The sequence below is a fragment of the Strix uralensis genome, chromosome 3 (assembly GCF_047716275.1).
Source record: "Strix uralensis isolate ZFMK-TIS-50842 chromosome 3, bStrUra1, whole genome shotgun sequence".
Taxonomy (NCBI): domain Eukaryota; kingdom Metazoa; phylum Chordata; class Aves; order Strigiformes; family Strigidae; genus Strix; species Strix uralensis.
In genome coordinates this window covers 118,109,800-118,130,079 of record NC_133974.1, presented here as the reverse complement: position 1 = coordinate 118,130,079, position 20,280 = coordinate 118,109,800, and the positions used below count along the sequence as shown (strand labels likewise).

Here is a 20,280-nt window from a genome sequence, read left to right as displayed (position 1 = left end):
TCCCTCAGGTCCCACGGATGCATCTCATCAAGTTCAGTTAAGACTTTATCTTTTATTTCATCAAAGACATTATTTCAAGCTAGTAAGGTAGATTCTTTCTCCATTGTCTTTCATTTCCTTTATCCATGAAGAATACAATTCTCAGATTTATAACATGTTCATCCTGAGCCTACTTTTTTTTTGCAAATTGGTTCTGAGGTACAATACACAAGATAGGCATGAGAAGGAGCTCACTTCCTCTTTTTCAGGAAGCATGACTGAATTTTGCTTTCAGTTGTATTCATTTATTAACAGATTTCTGCTCACATAGGTCCTGTGCAGTTTCCTACAGTTTCAGAAGCATTGTCATATTTTATGAATAATATCCTTAAAATTATTTGCTGTTTTCACATCCTCTGAAATTCATAACCTCAATCTTGCTTGTCAGCTTTTCAGAAAGACTGAATGACTTACTAGTGATACAGATAATGTTCCTGGCCTTTAGGATGCTGTGGTTTTGGTTTGGTTTTTTTTAACTTACCTTTGCCTTCTTATTTTTGATCACTTTCCTATTTTGAAAACACCTTTGATTTTGAAAAAGGGAAAAGCCAGTTATTTTGTGGAGTAAAGTCCTCTAGAAAGCTGTGTTGGTACTGATTTTAAATATTTTTTTTTTATGTGGAATTACTGATGCCAAACTGTATGAATTTTTTTTTATATGAAAAGGCAAGGAGCTCCTTAGTAGGCAGATGGCATAGGCTGTCACTAAAAAGGTCACATTCTGATTTTCTAGAGATTGATTAAAACTTTGAGGTGGGATCATTTCTACTCTCCGTGATCTTCACTGAGCATTAGTTCCTCCATCCTCAGCTGTTACCACTGTGGCTTTCCAGACCCTCTTTCAAGGGCTACCACAGTAGCTTTTACTTAGGGAGTTGTTACTCTGCTAAGCTTCTGATGAATATTATGTGTTTGGTTTGTATGTTTTTACAGATGATAGCTACTGGACAGTTCAACTTTATTGCTTGGCATTTGTAAAGTTATGGGCTACTTGGCTTAACTAAATCCAAATTTATTCTGAATCTGAATTTATTCTGTGCTTCTAGGAGAACAAAACTGATTACCTCATGTGGGATGCTAATATTAGCACAAATGCTACTCTTCGGAGAAGAGCTGTTGTCACACAGATTTGCTTTTGTGGAAAAAGTCTCACCCCTCTACCACTTGCCCCTTGCCAGATGTTGTAAAAATCTCCTGGAAAACAGTCTGTAGGAGCTCACATTGCACTATAAAGACTATAAAGATGGTTGAAGCCAGAAGGTGTGTAAGGAAGCATTCGCAAGAATTTTTCTCTGAGAGTTGTAGAAGTCAGTCTTTGATAGTTACTCCTTTGGACAGGTAGAGCACATGTGCATCAGTCACGTAGCCATTTTGTGTCTGTTGAGTGTTGAAAACTGCTTAGGGCCTGGCTGAAGGCTGTTACTTTGGCTATTAGATGCATTTCTGGCATTTGGATCAGAGTAAACATCCTGGCTAGCAGGAGGGACTCTGGCTATTATGATAAACAGGACAGACTGCTAGTGCAAAAAAATACAATCTTTCCAGAGGATTTGGTTTCACTTGTGAGGACAGGGAAATGAAGGGAAAGACAGGCAGCTTGACAAAACTGCTAGGGGAGATGCTGAGTTCTTCACTGCTCCTCCCTGCCCCTCCAAGTCCCATTCTCTCCTGTTTGAAAGGTGGCAAATAGTGGTTAAGATCTGTGATCTGTATTCAGCAGGATATGTTTGACCTGGGACTTCCCATTTCTCAAGAGAGCACTGTCAGTGATAATTCACAAAGTATTCCTGTCCATTACCCTTAGTAATATCTTTTGGTGCTCAATATTACATATTTACTGAAACAGAGAGTGGAAAAACTACTTAGTCACAGTAAACAGGGCCATATCCAGGGGTGTGAGACTCCTGAGGTCTCCTTTCTAAGGAATATGTCTTAATTTTGTGCAAAGCTGTAAAGCCCCAATGAGAGAGATCACAACACGCCTGCTCCCATTCTACCTGTGGCTTAAATACATGATGCTTGTGGTACTCTGCTGTCAGGTGAGAATGCAGGAACCCCTGTAGGAGAGGAGGTTATTGAACCTGAGACTTCCAAACTTTGGGTGAGTGATCTAATGCTGGAGAGAAGAAACTGTGCTCCTGTTCAGTGTTGACCTTTTTTTGTGACTCCGAACCTTCATTTCTTGTTCTGTTCAATGCTCACCAGAAAACTCCTGGATTGCCTCACCCTGCTATATTGCCTCTCCAGGCAAACAGAAGAGTTACTCAAGCCCTCTATGAGTACCAGGGCTTGCAATTGCAAGGCTTCCTTCAGTTGTCTAAAGAACCTTAATCTGTTTTTTCTTCTTGATCAGGCAGTCAGTAGCAGGTGCTTACCATTATGTTACTGCTGATCACTTACCCATCAGTAGTGACTGTCTCATCACCTCATTCAAGGAGAGCTTCATACATTCAAGCTGCTCCTGTGCAAACCCAATCCCTTGCTTTCCCAGTTCTTCTTTCCTTTCATTGCAGCACTCAAGCCATGCAAGCTGTCCCACCACATCTTTGTAAAGCCAGTGAGATCATAGTTTTGCAATGGCACATAGACCACTAACAACTCCTGTTCATTTCACATGTGTAGGTGTTTGTGGACAGGCATTTGAGGTGGGCTACCAGTTGTGTTGCTTTCCCAGGGAATGCATGAGAGCTTCTGTCATCCTCTCCTGGGGCACCTCCTCACACCCTCCATTTTTCCATTTCTTTTCAGGTTATGGTAATCCTCTCTCACTGTACCTGCTTTAAGCCCTCCTCACTAGCTTAGCAAGCCTAGATGCAAAGCCTTCTCAGTGATGCTCTTGTCACTCTGTCACATGGGTCCCTTCTTTCACCAACAGTTCTTTTTCCTTAAAGAGTGACCCATGGTCATAGAAGCCAATTCTTTGATAGCTAGGTGTTGACTTGCAGGATGCATCCATTTCTATCTAAGTTCTTCCTACTTACTGGCAGGATTTAGGAGGACAGCACCCAGGCCCCCATGCCCCCAGATCTGGACTCACTCAGTATACTCAAAGTCACCTCTTGAAAAACAGGTGCTTTTGAATGAGCAGCAGGGGTTAATAGTCAGAGGGCCTCACAAACCTTGGCAGTCTGTCCTTATCATCCCATATCCAGGCCCCCAACAAGCCACAAAGCTCTGGAGACATCAAGTCGGGCCAGTAGATTGGGCTTTCATTTCCTGCAGGAAGGAGTCTTCAGTGACCATCCCTCACCTTTGCTTCTTGATATGGACATTTGGTTCAGGCTCGGCTGGCTCTCCTGACAGGTCTTGTTCCTTGTCACTAGTTCCCAGGTTACTAAAGCCATTTTGCAACTGCAGATGTACATGTGGAGCAGGAGCCTCTCTTGTGCTGCTAGTTTCCTTCCTCTTGGGAGTCTCCATCTGTTGCTCCTTTGAGCATAACTGCTCAAAGTTTTGTCAGTTTTTCCTTGCATTTCAGGGTTCATGATTTTCACTTTCAGAGGCTCTGTGAAGATTCTGTTGATATCTTGTTCACCCTCCCTGATGCTACACAGTCTGCTCACCTCCTTTCCCACCTCACCACAGCTCCTTCACCTGGCAACTCTGCACCTCAGCCAGAGTACTTCTCTTACACAGGAGGCCACTGCAGAGGCACCAGGTGCTCTCTGCAGCCAAATGTGGATGACCACATCCTTTCTTTGGGGCTTTTTCTGGGTTGAGGTGTCCAATGTGCTAAAAATAGTTGCATCAGCCATGCTGGGCACCAGGCCCTGTGGCCCATCACCACCATCATTGTACCTCAGTCATGCCCACACTGTGCTGAGCAGTTTCTGGGCCCCTGCACAGCCTTGTTTTGCTAACTGCTCTCACAACTGCTACAGCTCTGTTAGTTTGTCTGTTTACTGTGCTACATATAAATACCATAGAGGAAAAAATTAAATCAAAATTTTCATGCTTTTCATGCCAAAGTTTTTGTTAAACATAGAGAATCTCACAGTTAAACTTTGGTCTAAAGGAAATCAGGTTCTGAAGTTGGCTTATCCCAAAACTTTTTTGTTTCATGATATGACCAATAATGTAACAGGAGAGGGGAAGCTGAAAACACAACTTTGACCAGGTTGTATCATAAAGCTCTTGTTGTGTGCAGGTCTTTAAGAGTTTGTTGCCTCTTTAAAGGACAACAGTAATTGCCACCACTCAAATGAGAGAGAAACATCGTCCTTTGCAGTGTAATTTCCTGAAGTGTGGACTTTCTCAGGGGTTGATGTTTTTGAAAATTCAGATGTACTATATGGACTAGGTTATCCTTGTCTATATGCACAAATGCTGCAGGGAACACTGTTGGTGATATGCTACTTTCCGTTACAAAAGCTGTGTAGACTTTTCCTAATTACATCCCAGCTAGCCACATTTCTGCTGATTTTGTTCTTTAGGAGAGTTTCAAGTATTCATTCTGGTGCATGGCATCTGAACCAACATTATACCTTCTAAAAATTAGTATTGTACATGCCAGATAAACAGAATGCAAGGGGACTGCATCTGCCCAGCTACATGTACCCTACCTGTAGGATATCCAGAAGCACCTTCTTTAGGACTGGAGTTGAGTTACTAGGTGAGATGCATCGAGCCAGTGATGCAATTGTTATGGTCCATATGGAATAGGATGATGAAAGCTACAAAACCTTTTTTAGTGCCTTTATACAAATCTAGATGAGGTAACAGTTGATGCATAAGATACCACCCATCCAGTTTCAAAGAAAGTCTTGCAGATCTAAACAGTATTCAGAAGACAGTAATGACAAACTCAAATGAAGAGGGATCGAAAAGATTGTGATTATAACCCAAGGAAGAAAATGAATAAAAGGAATTTTATAAAAGTCTGTAAAATATTATGAAGTCTTGAGAAGCAAACGAGAGCGCCTCTGTTCTCTTTGGTTACATAGGAACAAGGTATTCAGTGAGATGGGTCATAAATTTAAACCAGTAAAGGGATGCAATTTAAACCAGTAAAGGGATGCACAGGTAGTCAGCATGCATTGGGAAGAGTAATACAGTACATGCATGCAGGTCTGAGACCAGTCTAAATAGCAGCGATGGGACTGAGTGTGCTGTGGTAAGGCATAGAAAATAGTGGGGGGACTCTATAAACTGGCAGGTGAAATTCTGTGTAGATAAAAGGTGATGCTCATTGTGTGTGTTTGGGGAGGTGGGGGGAGAACAGTTCTAATTTCACGTATGTGATTGTGATGTATGAGCTGACAGGTATCACTGATAAGTGAGACCATGATGTTATGGAATAGCTTTGTGAAAACACAGGTTTGATACTCAACAGCTTTCAAGAAGGTGCTCAAACATTAGAAGTCATCGGGAAAGCAATACAGGACAAATCAGAGATCACTGTTGTGACCCTTGATGAGATGGGGGAGGCTTTTCAGAGTTCTCATAGTATACCTGAGAGAAAACTTTAGACTGATCTGAGGTGGACTGAGTATCTATTGGCCTTGTTGTTGCAAAGAGCCTGTGCTGGTCACAGTGTGATGGGTATAGGCCATCTCTGCCATGTACTATTAAAAGAGCTTGCTATAGGGAGAGCTTTTTTAGAGATTTAACTATTATTTCCTCTGTATGCAACCTTCTGCCATGGTTCAGATAGAGACATGAGCACTTTTATTCACTCTGATATCCTGGTTGTACAACCCACCTTTGCCATGCAGCAGCATAAACAGTCAGTGTTGATGCACATCTTAGGACAGCAGAACTAAGCAGCGGGGGAATTAATTGAAAAGTTGTTTTTTTACATTTGTGGAAGTATCTTCTATAGAAGGCGCACAAGTCAAAATTTTCATCTTGCATTATTTTTTACAGCAGAGCTAGAGTAGCAGAACATGTTTGATATGGAGAACTAAGGCTGAGAAGAAAATTTGAACTCGGAGGGGAAAATAGATGTAAACGTTCTTATACAGATAATGTGATGAACAACATATGGTTGTATAGTGGAGGTGTTCTGTGTCCTGAAGGTCTTCTGTGCTAATGTAGTTCAGGTTTTGGACAATAACTCTTTGGTCTTTACTGGTCTTTGTTCAGGTCTGCTAGTTACATCACTAATGTGCAGTACAGAAAGCATTATACTTTTCCTCTGTCAGTGACACCCAGCCTTCAGAAACATATTCCCACAAATATTAATTGAAAGTCATCAAGGGTTTAGCAGCTTGGTCTTAATTATTTATTTGAAAATAGAGAGGCTATGTTTTTCCTAGAGTCTCTCTCCTATTGCAGGATCTGATGCTGGGCTGTTATGCTCAGCAAGCATTTTTTTAGCTTAGTCAGCTGCAGCCCATTGATTACATCTCGATCTCCTCGTGGCTCAGACTGCACTGCAGTAGTTTGCAGTGCCTTGCTGAAGATACTGTATATGTGCAAGGGTGGCTCTGTGAGTCAGTGGGCAGAAAGATGTTGTAGGCAGAACAGTGCATAGCCTGTTTAGACGAGCATGATGAGGGCTGCAGAAATGTGTCAGCTAATTGGGGAAAAGATATTTATTTTCCAAATGTCTAAATGTCTGGTGCTAAAAATAAACTTCGCTGCAGTGAATAAGGTATTAGAAGAGGAGAGTATGGTATGTTTTTCTAGTAAGTAGTTTTCCCCCCAGTGGAAAATGAGCTATAAAATGATACAAAGGATATTAACTCCTACATTCTAGGACCCCAAATATTCAAACATAGAAGCCCAGTAGCTTTCATACTTACTTTGTACTTGAAACATATGTAAAGCTGTAATTTTATGTAGGCCATTAGCACTTTGCAGTAGAATAAACAGATTTGTGGAACTGTAGTATTCAAGAGTACTGCATTAGCTTAGGAAGGGATATAATTTTTTTATTGAACTTCGTATTGTAAAAAGGTGATCGGAGAAAAGGCTGAAAGCACAGCATAGTCACATGGTTCACACAGAGATGGGGAAAAGGGAAAAAAATTGATCTATGTCTTTGAAAATATTGCACATTTCATGTGTTATAGAAATGCCATTTCTGTGCGAATGGATTAGTTACAAAACACATCATCGTTAAAATTATGTAAAGGTTCTCGTTGTTACTTTCCTTGTTGGAGTAGCAAATTTGGTCTTGAGAAGGGAGTTCATGTTCTGCTTTAAAACATTACAACTACAGAAAGCCAGTGCAGTTGAAATTAAATGTCTGAAAAGCAAGACCAGCTGATGAATTTGAAAATCTGTTAGCAAGCAGGGACTCTTGATTCTTGTTATTACTAGCCTTTTCTCTGCTTTCCCCTCCTGGAAGCCCCGGTTCAGTGAGGGTGACCTCAGATCATCTGTATCAGGTTGTTGGTGGTTTTATTTTTTGTAGCAGCTCTCTGGTTAGAGTTCTTGTGCTATGGGGGTAAGGGAAAAGGAAGGACAACTCAGGCTCAAATCCCATATATGCCTGCAGGGAACTGAGATCCCATTTTCCATTTTCAAGAGCCTTTACTGCCAAGCTGTGGGGCGGGATATGGTACGTCTGAATGTGTCATTCCTTCTGGTTGATGCTGTTCCACTTTGAAGCTCTGATTATTCTTCCACTGGACTACAGACAGAGGAACAGAAAACTATTACTGTGTCCAGTGGTAAGGGAACAGGGCCTTCATTCCATGGGCAAATGAATGTTGAGTTGGATTGCAGGTCAAGTTTCCCCTCTATCAGGTAAGTGCATTTGCTGCCAGGTTACAGAGTGCCTGTCATACACTTTCTCTCTTGGTAATAAATATCCAATTATTCTGTGCAAAAGGGATCCTTTCCAACATGGATGTTCTTAGACTTGCATCTCAAAGCACCCTGTAGTTTAGCGGTGAGGGTGTGCTCTGGAAGGAGGGAGGTGTGGTTTTCATGTCTGTCCAAGACATGGAGAGATTTAAACTTTAGCTCTGCTGCATCTCAGTGATTGCCACGACTGTCTTTTGTCTTCTTCCTTTTGGCAGAAAGGGCCATCTTCTTCATCTGACTCCAGGAAAAAAAAAAAAAAAAAAAAAAAAAAAAGCTGTAAATCCCAAATGAGATGCATCTAACACTCTACAGCGCACTTCAGAACAGTTCCAGTTCAGTGGTTCCCCTGCTCTGTGTTACAGTACATGAAAAGCTTATCTTTCTTACTTGGCACTCCCCATGATTTCCTTGGGGATACTCTGTTCTACTTGTTCCCTTATAGGACCATGCATGTGAGAAACAAGTGCAGCTCTGAGGCCAAAATTCTCTTGTTAAAAATCGAATGATAATTGAATAACAGGATTATAGCTGGAATAAGTTTTTTATTAAAAAATGCTCATTTTTAGCCCTGTTTCTAATGTGAGAAAGGCATCCTCATCTCCAGCACAAGTTCTGGCGCAGGAATTGCATGATGGTTGGTGCATGCTATTCAGAAAGACAAAACTATTACCTTGTTTTTTTCTGATGTTAAAATCCACTGAAAATTTTGAATTCTTCTAAAGTAAAGAAGGAAATATGACATTTTAACTCATCTCCTTCAGGTCTTTCGCTTTAGAAAGAATAGTAGGAGACTATTAAGTAACTTTGTCAAAACTAAATTCCATGCAAAATCTATAGAATTCTTGGAACTTGCACGTTTTTAGGGAAGAGGAATACTGAGACTCAAATAAGAAACTCCATTGGGTTGACTGCTTTTGATTAGTTGACTTCTGTTGGAATAAGTATCTCTTGGCTGAGGTCTTTCCTCAGTTTACTGAATTGAGTTTTAAGGCTATATAATACATTATAATATTAGGTCTTGCCTCTGACCAGGATGGCCCTTATGTTTCCATACTGTACAATTCACATCTTAAGATACAGTGACTGCTCACATGGCCTAAAAGCAGCACTGACTTTCATTCTGCTCTCTTTCAAACCACCATGCTGCATTGCACCACGAACAGTGGAGACCCCCTGTTTCTAGGTGGAACACTGCAGCAATCGTCGGGGAAGATGCCTGAAGCTGGGGGCTGTGAAGCCTGTAAAGTTGGCAAGGCAGTGGTTCTATGGAGATTGCTGGTGAGAAAGCAAGGTGGTGGTTGCAGAAAAAGCCAAATATCTTGGGTGGGTACCCATGACAATTCAAATGGGGAAGGGAACATCTCTGTTCATTTTCAGAAACTTATGCGCTAACGTTAGAAATTGCTCTGGGTGAAAAGGGGAAGAGGTGACTTGCTAGTCATTAGATCAGTTTGATTGGGGCAGGAAGAGATAATTGTAGGAAGGAAAATCACGGTAGAACCCTACAACTGACCTGTGGTTAGGCTGTATGCATCTCTGCTCTCAACTTTGTTTTTTATACTATTAGGTGTGATATGTGAGCAGGGGGAAGTTAGTCTCTAGAGGGACCCCTCTCATCACTTTACAGAGCACTCACAAACCACACAGGCTCACTCAACACTGTGTCTAAATTAAACTAAATATGGCATGGACCAACGGCCCTGGGAAGGATGCTGGGAGATGGCAACAGCTGAACAAGAGACCCAGGTTTCTGGAGGGATACAATATTGAATTGTTTTTTAATTCATTTCTGTTTAATTTTTTTCTCATTTTGTTGTTTTTTATCATGTTTTTCTTTGGGTTTCTCTCTGTTTTACAGTTCTTTTGGGCTCTTCTTTTGAGGCTGTGTTTGATGCGTTGGCTTCCCATCCGCTGCTCGTAACCATCTCTGCTATGAGTTGTGAGTGAGCCATCACCATGCTTCTGGGTTTTCATTTTGTTTTGTGCTTTTGTTATATGTGGAAGTCCGAATTACACCTGGTTTTCTTTTTTCCCTCATGATATGTTTGTTTTTCAGCAGGATTGTGACAGCTACCTAAATGTGATGCAGAGGCCTAGAACACTTGGGATTCTGCCTGACGGGCTGGCAGACATTTGGGTGGTGCCAGAGACTTGTCACTTCTGTGGTTTCAGAGGCAAGGGGAGGGGAGTTACCTTATATTTTTAGCTCCAGCTTCCTCTATTCATTTCTGACTCCCCATTGGGATAAAACATGCTGTTGTCATTAATGATTCCACAAAGTGCTGCTGTTTAAATTAGCAAGTCAAAACACATATAAGAGGTGCAAAATTCATCTCCGCAGAAGAGGTGAGGATGCATATCCCTCCACCTCCCCCATGTGCCTAACTGATGGAAGCAGGAGATTCCTAAAAGTCACAGAGATACTTCCTTTTAGTTTAGTTAAAGCTTCCTTTCACTTTTCCTTCTTATCACAACTTTTCCAACAAGTCATTTCAATCCAAGATATATCTCCAAGTGCTTCCCATGATCTGTGGCATTTCCTCTCTACCCTTACCATCTTTTCTTCAATCTGTGCTAACTTTCTTTTCATTTTCTTACTGCTGGAAATCCTTTTCCTGTTGCCAGGAGAGGTGGGTTAATGATCCTAGATGACAGCAGGGCTGCCAGGGCCAAAGCTGGTGGATTTCATGAGGTGTTTGCACAGGCTTCCAGAAAGTTGGGGAGGAACCAGTGGTTGTGTTCCCTGAGAGTACCACAGGCATAAGAAATGGCAGGAGGAAAGTACTGGCATCCAAATATGTTTTTAGGACGGAAGCTGGAAACAGAGACATTCAAAATATCAATCCAGAGACCAGTGAGGCAAGAGGAAAAATTTTAATCTCTATGTATGAACATGGTGTAAGGAGCAGGGATTCAGATTAATGAGGAAGTATGAGCACTCCTGAAATAAAGGAAGCATATGCAGGAAAGACAGACTTCATGTGAATCATAAGGGAGGCATTGTTGACACTTGTACAAATGATATGAGTGTTTGAAGTGGAGAATGATGAAAAGCTGATGGGTGCGAAAGAGCACAGTTTGGAACAATGCATCCACTTCGTACAGGGTTTTGTTATCTAATTCTGTCTTTATGAGGTAGTGTACGTTGCTAATATATCGAAAGGAACACAGAGTATAATTTTTGCTCTGTGGTAGTGATCTAACACATTCTCCCAAGCTAAAACTCATTTTAAACCAAGCTTCTAACGCAATGCAATCTACTTCATATCTCTCTCATCTCCCTGACAGCTCTGTGTAATAAGTTGCTTTAGCTTTGTGCTAGACACAATCTAAACGCAGGAAGAACTATACTTTACCCTGAGTAACATTTTTGATAGTAAAACTGATGTGGAAAAATTAAAAAGTCAGTCATGTATGGTTTAAAATTGTATTCCAGCTTGCTAGCTTATTACCTTCTTATCATTTTGGGGGATTCAGATTAGTTGGGTTATATGTGATTCCATAGTCTGAAGTTCCTAACTCTTACAATTACAGTTCTGTGTCAAACCTGGACCAGTCTGGACAGCAAGGATGCTTTATTCAGGCTCTTTTCCACTGCTGGGCAATGCAGTGGTGGGTTGAAGTTTATTAACTGGAAGAAAGTGTGTAAAGAAATCATCTGGAAAATTAATGTTGATGAATTCAGAAGAAAAGTCAGTAACAGTTAGGTATACAGCATGTGCTACAATAAACGCTCAAGCAGGAGCTGTTTGTTTGAATGAAGAACAAGGTATCTCCGCAGCCATGGAAATATTTGATTGCAGTGATTAGTGACACTGTCAAAAGGCATGACTAATTGCCTTGTTACTGGCAGGGCAGCCAAATATGGTTAAAAGAGGTGAAACCTTTATGAGAAAAAGATGCTGTTAACACAGTTAGAATCTGCCTATTTTGTTCAAAGGTCGAAACATCCTGTCAAAACAATTGCAAAGTTTTGCTCAGTTGCAGTGCTATCCCTTCGCTGAGGTATCACATGAGAGAGGACTGGAGAGAGACCCCTTTGGGTTCAGCAGCAGGACTGGCTTGGTGAACTGTTTCGTGTCAGCTGTGGGACAAATGCACAGTTAAAAGATGGCTGGGCTTTTGGCTGGCTTCTGAAAGAGGAGGGGAATACATTTGCAAACTGCCTAGAGTTGATTTCAGAATAGATCTAATTAAAGACTGCAAAGATAGCCTGTCTGCCAGAAATAGTAAGTATTGATCTAAAAAGATTTTCAGGGACATTGACAACCGTACTGAAACCAGCGCATGTGGTACTTGGTTTAGTACATACACAGTTGATAACTGAAGACACTGAAGTAGGAAAAGAACATCAAAGGCAAACTCCCATGGACTGCAAACATTGAACAGTATTCGTTCTGAAAACATTACAGGTTACGCACTAGAATTTTTCACAATATGCTTTTACTTTATGGCTCATGAAAAGTATCCAAACACACTAGCTTCCACTCATAATGGAAAAGAGGAATGTTCTTTTGCTTTTGAATATGCAGGGGATGTTTTACAGTGATGGCTGATTCTACCAGATGTATTCCAGTGGCCAGTATTCTGCTTTTCAGGAACTCACATCAGTGAATTCACTGGAATTCTGAAAAACATTTTGCAGTCATTTGTCAGTGAGAATCCTAAATGTATGCTCCAGGAGGAATGAGGTATATGATCATGAATATAGTATCTTGACTATTACCTGCTGCTAAATAAGTAGCTTATAGCTCAGGCTGGTGTACTGCAAGATTAAATGCTGCATTAAGTGCATGGGATATGCAAACGGGTCCTCCTTGTGGAGTATTTGATTAACATAAAAGAGATGTAAGATAGACTTGTAGCTTTTTTTGCTTGGAGTCACTATAACTTAAGAGCTGCATTATATACCATTCAGGTGTGTGTTAGTGGCACAGTGTTGGTGAACTTGTTTAAAAAACATTTGAAGTTTTATTCTTTCTGAGAGTATTGAGTCAGAGCAACGTCTCTGTACCCAAAAGGAAGCAACTGAACTGTACATATTTAAACTGACAGAAGGGTGCCCTAGAATAAAAGTCGAGTTTTGGGCTTAGTTCTTAAAGCATAGGCACAGCTGAAAGAACAAACATGAATTAACTGACCTAAGTGGGACAGGTTACCCAATTAGAGTTCTTATTAATGTGCTCAAGTTTCTGCAAGAGTAGGACCTTAATTATGAGTATGTTTAGTTCCTTGCTCCAGCTTAGTCTTATGATGGAAGATGTCTGGGCCTGAACCTGGTTTTGCCACATGAATTTTGAAAGCACTGCTGTTAGCTCTGGTGCTTCTAGCTAAGCCGAAAGGATTTGGTGGATGTCATTATTTAAATGCAATTTTTTCAGAACAATGACATCTTCAGTAAGTGAACTCACATGGTCTAATGTTCTTGTGGAGGCCGCAGTGGAAAGAGTTGGAAGTGTTGCTCATCCCCCAGAACAGAAAAAGCCTCCAGCTCAGAGGAACAGTCACAGGAGGACTGCCTTCTTTCCAAGGCCACAATATCAAGCCTTCACTTCCTGAGGATGTGAAGAACCAGAGAACCAGAAAAATAGAAAATAAAGATGCATGGTTTAGGACATACTGGGAAGAATCTGGAAAAAAAAAAAAAACAAACCAAAAACCAAGATAGAACTCTGAAAGTCAGAGGTTCTTAATTTGGTTAAGTCTTGCAGAAGATGTTGACAAGCAGTGTCAGCAAACACGTATGGTCATCTGCTCTATGTCAGAGTAGGGGATCCCTGTTCTTGTCCTGACCAGGCTGCCCTCAGGCTTTGCTTAGCTCATGTGATTCATGACTCAGTTTTGCACTTGTGCTTCTTTACTAGCTTTTCCCTTGACCTAGAGTTTAAAAAGGAAAATATGATCTTGGATAATGTTCTCAGCTCTATGCCTAGACTGTTACTATTCTAACCTATCATCACTGTAACCACCTTGCCATCTCTGTAAAATAAGCTTTCTAGAAATGCAGAATTGGAGAACACTGTCTGTTTAGCTGGCTGCTAGAGCAGATGAAGGCATTAAGAACTTTGTATCCCTTGGGTACATACGGAATAACAGTATAGGTGAGAAGTTCTCAGGAGTTAGCTGCACAGCGGATTTAGTAATCTGCTCTGTCTCTGAGATTTTCTGTTGTCTCCCTTCAGCCTCGCAACGTTGCTGGTTTTCGAGGAACGGTCCGCTATGCTTCAGTGAATGCACACAAAAACCGAGTGAGTATTTTTGGCTTATAAGGTGTTAACAGCAAGGTTATTTCTCCTTAGAAACCTGTTCTCAGGAGCAGAGGAGTAAGGTGTGAGTTCTGTTTTGTCACCTACAGAAGTTAGTATATCAGATGAATTCTATTAGGTGGTCAAGGCTGTTAACTGTAAAATCAAAATTCTGATTCATTTACTGGATCCTCTCTAGTTGGCAGCCTTAATAACTGTAATTATTGCATTATCAGGCACTTTTTAAGGGAAAAAAAACCCAACCCACACTAAATTGGAAATCAGGTTAAGTGCCAGGCTGCTTGCTGCTAGTTTTGAGCAGAACTTGCTGTGAATTACCAAGTGCCAGGTCCCCAGATCCATTCTCCACTTAGAATTTTTAATATTAACATCATGCCATCAGGTGAAGAGCCACCTAGTGAAATTGAGGTTTATTTTTCCCTGGAAAGAGACATTATTTACATAGTGTCTGTCCTGTTTCATTCTAAATGCTTCTAGAAGTCCCATCCAACATTATTCTCAAAACACTCATTTTGTTATTTCAGTAATGTTCCTGTGTAGACAGTAAACCTAAGTCCTCTGGTTCTACTGCTAAGTGCTTGCCAGATGGAAACTATTGTCCCTCCTGTATTACCTCCAGGTTTCTGGCCTTATTTGGGATGAGTCTCTAGGATGACCTGTGACATATGAAGAAGTATCAAAGGTTTTTTTAGGAAAATAAGTTATTGTCTGCAGAATGTGAAAAGTGTGATGTGGCGAGGGCGGTTGAGTGCCATCATGAATTCATTCTATTTCCTGGGAGACACTGAGAAACCTGAGGTATAATTTTTGGAAGAGCTGAAGAGTGCCGGCTGTAGCTGGCATCAGCTGAAGGTATATTTAGACACAAAAATCGCTGTATAATGCATGCTATTCTGAGAAATTATGTTCTAGACATTGGATGTTGAGCAGCAAAAACAACTTCATGTGCTTTGACAATTTCAGCCTCAATCCCTATGTTTCAATTTCTGATTTGCTAGGCCAGGAGGAGAGCAGTGTGTGGAAATGTTATAAATCTGTAAATCGTTGTGGTGCTTAGTGATGAATGTTTTGCAAAAGCCCTTGAGGAAATGCTGTCTTGTGAAAAGAGTTTGAAAAACATTTAGCTTAAAAATAATAATAAAAAATACTTTCTACACACAGTTTGGTTTTTTTCCTTAATCTAGGTTATTCCACATCCCATTAAAAACTATTCCACTCCTGTATACTCAGTAAGGGAGGATCCTATGGAAAACTTGTGCTTTGTTGTATAGATAAAAAACTCTTTCCTAATATATTCACAAAAATGAAAACAAATCAGGTTATTCAGGTGACTGTATTGACATTGCCAAGTTTAATAAATGCTTGATTTTGCATCTTTAGTCTCTAATCTGGCTTCTGAATCATTGAATGGGAAGTATGACTTCTCTTCCTGCTTTTTAAAATGAGGTAGCTCATCTGTAGAGCACACCTGGACTACTGAGCAGCATGGAACTTTGCTCCTCAGTCTTCATCTCTCTTTTCTCTAGGAGATGGGTAGACATGATGATCTCTGGTCCCTCTTTTACATGTTGGTGGAGTTTGCAGTTGGTCAACTTCCATGGCGAAAGATCAAAGATAAGGTAGGAAACCTAGTGTCTGCTTAAGATAGGGTAGTACATTTTTATTATTATGACTCTTACTATTCCTCCTGCAGCTTAGTGCAGCTTTTTGCTAATGTAAAGCCAGAGGTTGCTTTTCATCAGATCTTGCTGCAAGATGCTAACCTTGTTTTGTGTGTTCTGACACACAGTGTGGAACTTGCCTTATTTGGAGTAGCTTGACATTTTCTTATGCATGTTGTTAATCATATTTGATCAAGCGACTTTGACTTTTTTCTTGCAAAGCAAACAACAAAATTGGAAAGTCTGACCTGTCCTTTTGACAAATAAACAGAGCCTTTAGAAAGGTGGGGCGGGGGTAATGCTTTGCAATGCCAAACAAGCCAAATGGGAATTGCACCTGGAAAGTTAAACAGAATAAAGGTAACTGTTTGTGTTGTCTTGGAAATAACTTGTGCTAGAGAGTAAAATCCCTGGAAAGAAACAGGTCACCTGTTGTCCTGGTTTAACCAGGATAGGGTTAAGTTTCCCCAGCAGTGGGGGGGAGCTCTAGCCGGGTTATTCAGATACCATGCGGATGTCACATCCTGGCAGGTCACATTTTTCCTGGCGCTGAGCGCGGTGCACTCGTGGTTTTGTACATCGTGCTTCCCACTGCTGTATTTGGTAGCTATTTTGCTCTGTTCATTGCTATCACTATTACTGTTATTATTATTGTTGTTGTTGGTTGTGTTGCTATTGCACTGTTGTATTAAACCTTTCCTTATTTCAGTCTTGGGGCTTTGTATTTCACTCCCTTTGTGGGGGAGGGGCAGCGGCCGCGTGGTCTCAGACCCCGGCAGGGGCTAAACCATCACACCTGTACAGAAGGCTCTGCTAAAAGAACAGCTTCTGCTGACTCAGAATTTCCCTTTGACCTTTGCCTACAGTGGTCAACCTTGCTTTGCTAGGGACACTAAACAGAAGAAGTGCATAGACACAGTGCTGGGTCTAAGAAGAGACTGTGTTCCAGGAATGAGAAGACTGTATCAATATGAAGCAATAGAAGAGATTCTTGAATCTGAGATATTTTCTTTTTTACAGGAGCAGGTTGGCATGATAAAAGAAAAGTATGAACACCGAATGCTGCTAAAGCACATGCCTTCAGAGTTCCACCTTTTTCTGGATCATATTGCGAGCCTAGACTACTTCACCAAGCCAGACTATCAGGTAAGAGCCTTTCTTTGTTACCAGTCTGATGCATGGCACTCTGAATAGCCATTTGGGTTTTCTAACATTTCCATGCACGTGTTCATATCTGCCTGAGGAATACCTGTCCTAGGATCAGGAGAAAAAGGTTGTACTGTACAGTTCTTAAACATCTCTAAAGGTTTTTCTTCTCCTTCCACCACCCTGTCCAAAATAATCTTGTATTCCAGACCAGAAAGCTCTTCCCGAGCAAGAGAGTACTTTTGGCTTTCATTAAAACACAGAAGTTTTGAGATACTCCAAATGTGACAGAATTTTAGCACAGCTTCCCAAAGTGCAAAGAGCCTATGCCAACAGCTCAACAGTGCACACCAACCCCTTTGTTTTCTTGCAGACTCACATGGGCTTTAGCAATAGCGATAATATTCATCTTAACTTTTTTTTCTCCCATTCATTGTTTGCTATCAGCATATATGTGATCAGTTACAGTATACTGTATACAGCATACAATATAACTAAGGCAACTTGTTTCTGTGTCCCTTTTTTATCACAGTGGTTTTCTCTGTACATTAAAGCCAGAGTGATGAAAACAACATTTTATTAGCAGATTTTTGCAGTCTTATATGAGTGCCTGCTCCTGTTGATAGTGCATCAAATGAGTGGGAAAATGGTAGGAGGGTGTTCCAGCAAACTCTCTCTTTTGTATTTTAGCCACGTACATTTTGCAGCATAGCAACCACAACTTTTTAAAAAAGAAAAAAAAAAAAAGCCAAATACTTTCTGGATAGTACAGTGGAAAAATAATATTTGCCACTAAGACAGAGGGCTATAGAGAGATGGAGGTGGACTGAGGAGATGCTGAGGGAGCTGGATTTGTTTAGCCTGGAAAAGAAAAGTCAAAGAGGGGATCTGATTGAAGTCTTCTGCTGCTTCAAGGATGATTGTGGGGAGAATCGAGGCAGACTTTTCTCAGAGGCAGCAAGGGAAATTGTGACTAAATCTGGGGGGGAAAAATCATAATGAGGGTTATTAAGTACGGAACAGGTAACGAGAAGCTGTGGAATTTGCATCCTTGGGGGATTTCCAAAAGTCAACTGGATGACGAACCTGATCTGACTTTGCAATTGGTTTGAGCAGATGGCTGGATTAGAAATCTCCGAAGCTCCTTTTGAACCTACATCCTCCTATATTCTATTCCCATCCTTGAGATAGAAATGGAAGGAGATGTTTCCAGACAATTTTAGTGCAGTTAAAATCACAAACAGCTCTTTCACAGTAGGGGATTTGTCTGAAGCTGTAAATTGCCTCTTTGCCTTCAGTTTCTTGCAGGTGCAGCTCTGGGAAGAAGCCTCCAAAAGGGAACTCCCCATAAAAGTCTGGCACTTCCAGCTTGCCACCAAACACTGATTCTTCTAGCTTGATTTGGAGGCCTATTCCAGAGAGCAAATTCTCTAAACATCTCAGCCCCAGAGATGTCTTTATACTGATTTATCTGGATTTATTACCGTGAAAGATTAAAAAGTATATCAGGTGGCACTCTAATTTGTTACTAGTACCCAGACCCTCAGGAAAATTAAGGAAATTGGAGAAGTATGTCTACTAATATATGGTTTACTTAAAAATTGGAATGACAAGATTAGAAATGAGGAAACAGAATAAAACATATATGAATATAATTTGAAGTAGCAGTTCACCATTTCCCTCTTAGCTCTTTAATATATTTCAGTTTAAGATGTATGCTAATCACCAGGTGAGGATTATGACTCTGAATGCTGTCCTTTAGCTGGACAGGTTTGGTGTTTCATATAGCTACCCAGCTCTAGTTGATCTCCAAGTTCTCCTCTTTATGATGAAAGGGCAGCTTCACTGGGCTTGAAAAAAGGTTTGTATGGCCTAGTAGCATGTCTCCAACAGTGTTGGCTGTGGGAAGGTTATAAAAGAATGAGCATTCAGTCACATTTCCCCAGAAGACTCTCAAAGCTCAAGGATCAAGGATCCTCAAGGCTCAAGAATCTCCTAAACCAAAAATATCTCTGTATTTCATAGCCTCAATGAATCTGTCTTCCATGAACTTGTCCAGTCTCCTCCTGAATTTGTGTAAACCATTAGCATCCACCAGGCTTAAGTGCTTGCTGTGAGAAGAACTACTTTCTTCTGTTTTTTCTAAACTTGCCACCTGCCAGCCTTATTTAATGCCCCCTACATCTCAGAGATAACTATGAGCACTGATCCCTAGCCCCTCTCCCACTTCCCAGCCACACAGAATTTTACAGGCCTCCATGGTATTGCTCTTCAGTTACTCTTTTGCCCAGACTGAAGGATCCTGGTCTACTTACTTGTTTTTTGCCCAGAAAGAAACCTTTCCACACCTTTGGTTTGTGTCCTCCTCTGAACCTTGTCTAATTGTATCTTTGTGAGGTGTGGACTTGCCAGCATTGCATGTTCAAGATGTATATAGCCCATGAAGTGATAAACTGCAGTTATGATGTTCTATACCATTCCTAATAGTCTATCTGTTTCATCTAGTGGCAATGCATTTTTGATTGCTCCCATGTCTGTATACCAAGTAAAGCTTTGGCTTCTTTTGCAGTAGCATGAAGTTTTGGTAAAATCCTACCTCTCCCACCTCCATTTTGAAGTGGGGAATGATGCATAAAGTCCGCATGTGAGCATTCAATAATAAGATCATTCTGACTGCTCCCTCCTCCCTCACTGTCTGAATTCTGATGTATTATCTCTCTAACTTCTCCTGATGTATGTCTTCTGGCTTTGCAGGATGCTGGATATCATAGGATGCTTTTGGCTTTAGAAAGAGGCCAGACATGAATGTAAGAAGAGCCATACGGGGTCAGCCCCTCCTTTCTTGCTCCTTTGTTAATGGGCACAGACAACAGGGGTCTGGCCACTGCTGCTGTCCTCCTTGCTCTGAGTGGTGCATGCCCTGAAGTTTGCAATCTTTTTCTTCAGCTCTGCCACCATCAGCATCTGGGATTGTCCATCTAAGCAGATATGCTAGTGTGAAGGATGGGAAAGGGAGAGGGGTGAAAGACACCTATAGCCCCCACAACCATTGTGCAGCACACCTTAACTGTTGCATGAAGGAAAAGCAACTGCAGCTGCTATCTTCAGACTTGTTTTATCACTGTCACAGGAAGAAAGTTTTAGGGGTAGAAGGTAATGCAGATACTTCATCTCAATGACCCCATGACTTCCCCCTCCTGCATCCTTCCTTCTCTGTATTGTTGTTTAAAAAAAAGCACAAACAAACAACCACCCCAAAAAAACAATGAAACAAAAAAAAACCCCCGGTCCTCTTCCACCAACACAGAACCATATTTCTCTTTCCATCCACCCCCTAGCCTGACTTAAGGCTTTTTCTGTCTTTGTGTGAATTCTCTCCTCTATGTCTCCTAGTTTTGCAATTCTCCTACTCG

The 20,280-nt window shown here is 41.1% G+C and overlaps 1 protein-coding gene across 7 annotated transcripts in view; it reads left to right on the top strand.

The window, feature by feature from the left end:
* TTBK1 (tau tubulin kinase 1) overlaps window positions 1-20,280 on the top strand; it is a 124,862-nt gene that overhangs the window by 51,226 nt on the left and 53,356 nt on the right. For 3 of the 7 annotated variants that reach the window (XM_074864175.1, XM_074864173.1, XM_074864172.1), the window contains 3 exons: window positions 13,977-14,042; window positions 15,587-15,679; window positions 16,742-16,867. In XM_074864175.1, coding sequence (XP_074720276.1) covers window positions 13,977-14,042; window positions 15,587-15,679; window positions 16,742-16,867 — 285 coding nt within the window. Of the gene's footprint in view, window positions 1-5,106; window positions 9,118-9,210; window positions 9,734-10,517; window positions 13,896-13,976; window positions 14,043-15,586; window positions 15,680-16,741; window positions 16,868-20,280 lie in introns of those variants that run through there. The other 4 variants (XM_074864178.1, XM_074864179.1, XM_074864176.1 and 1 more) reach the window with 4 other exon arrangements.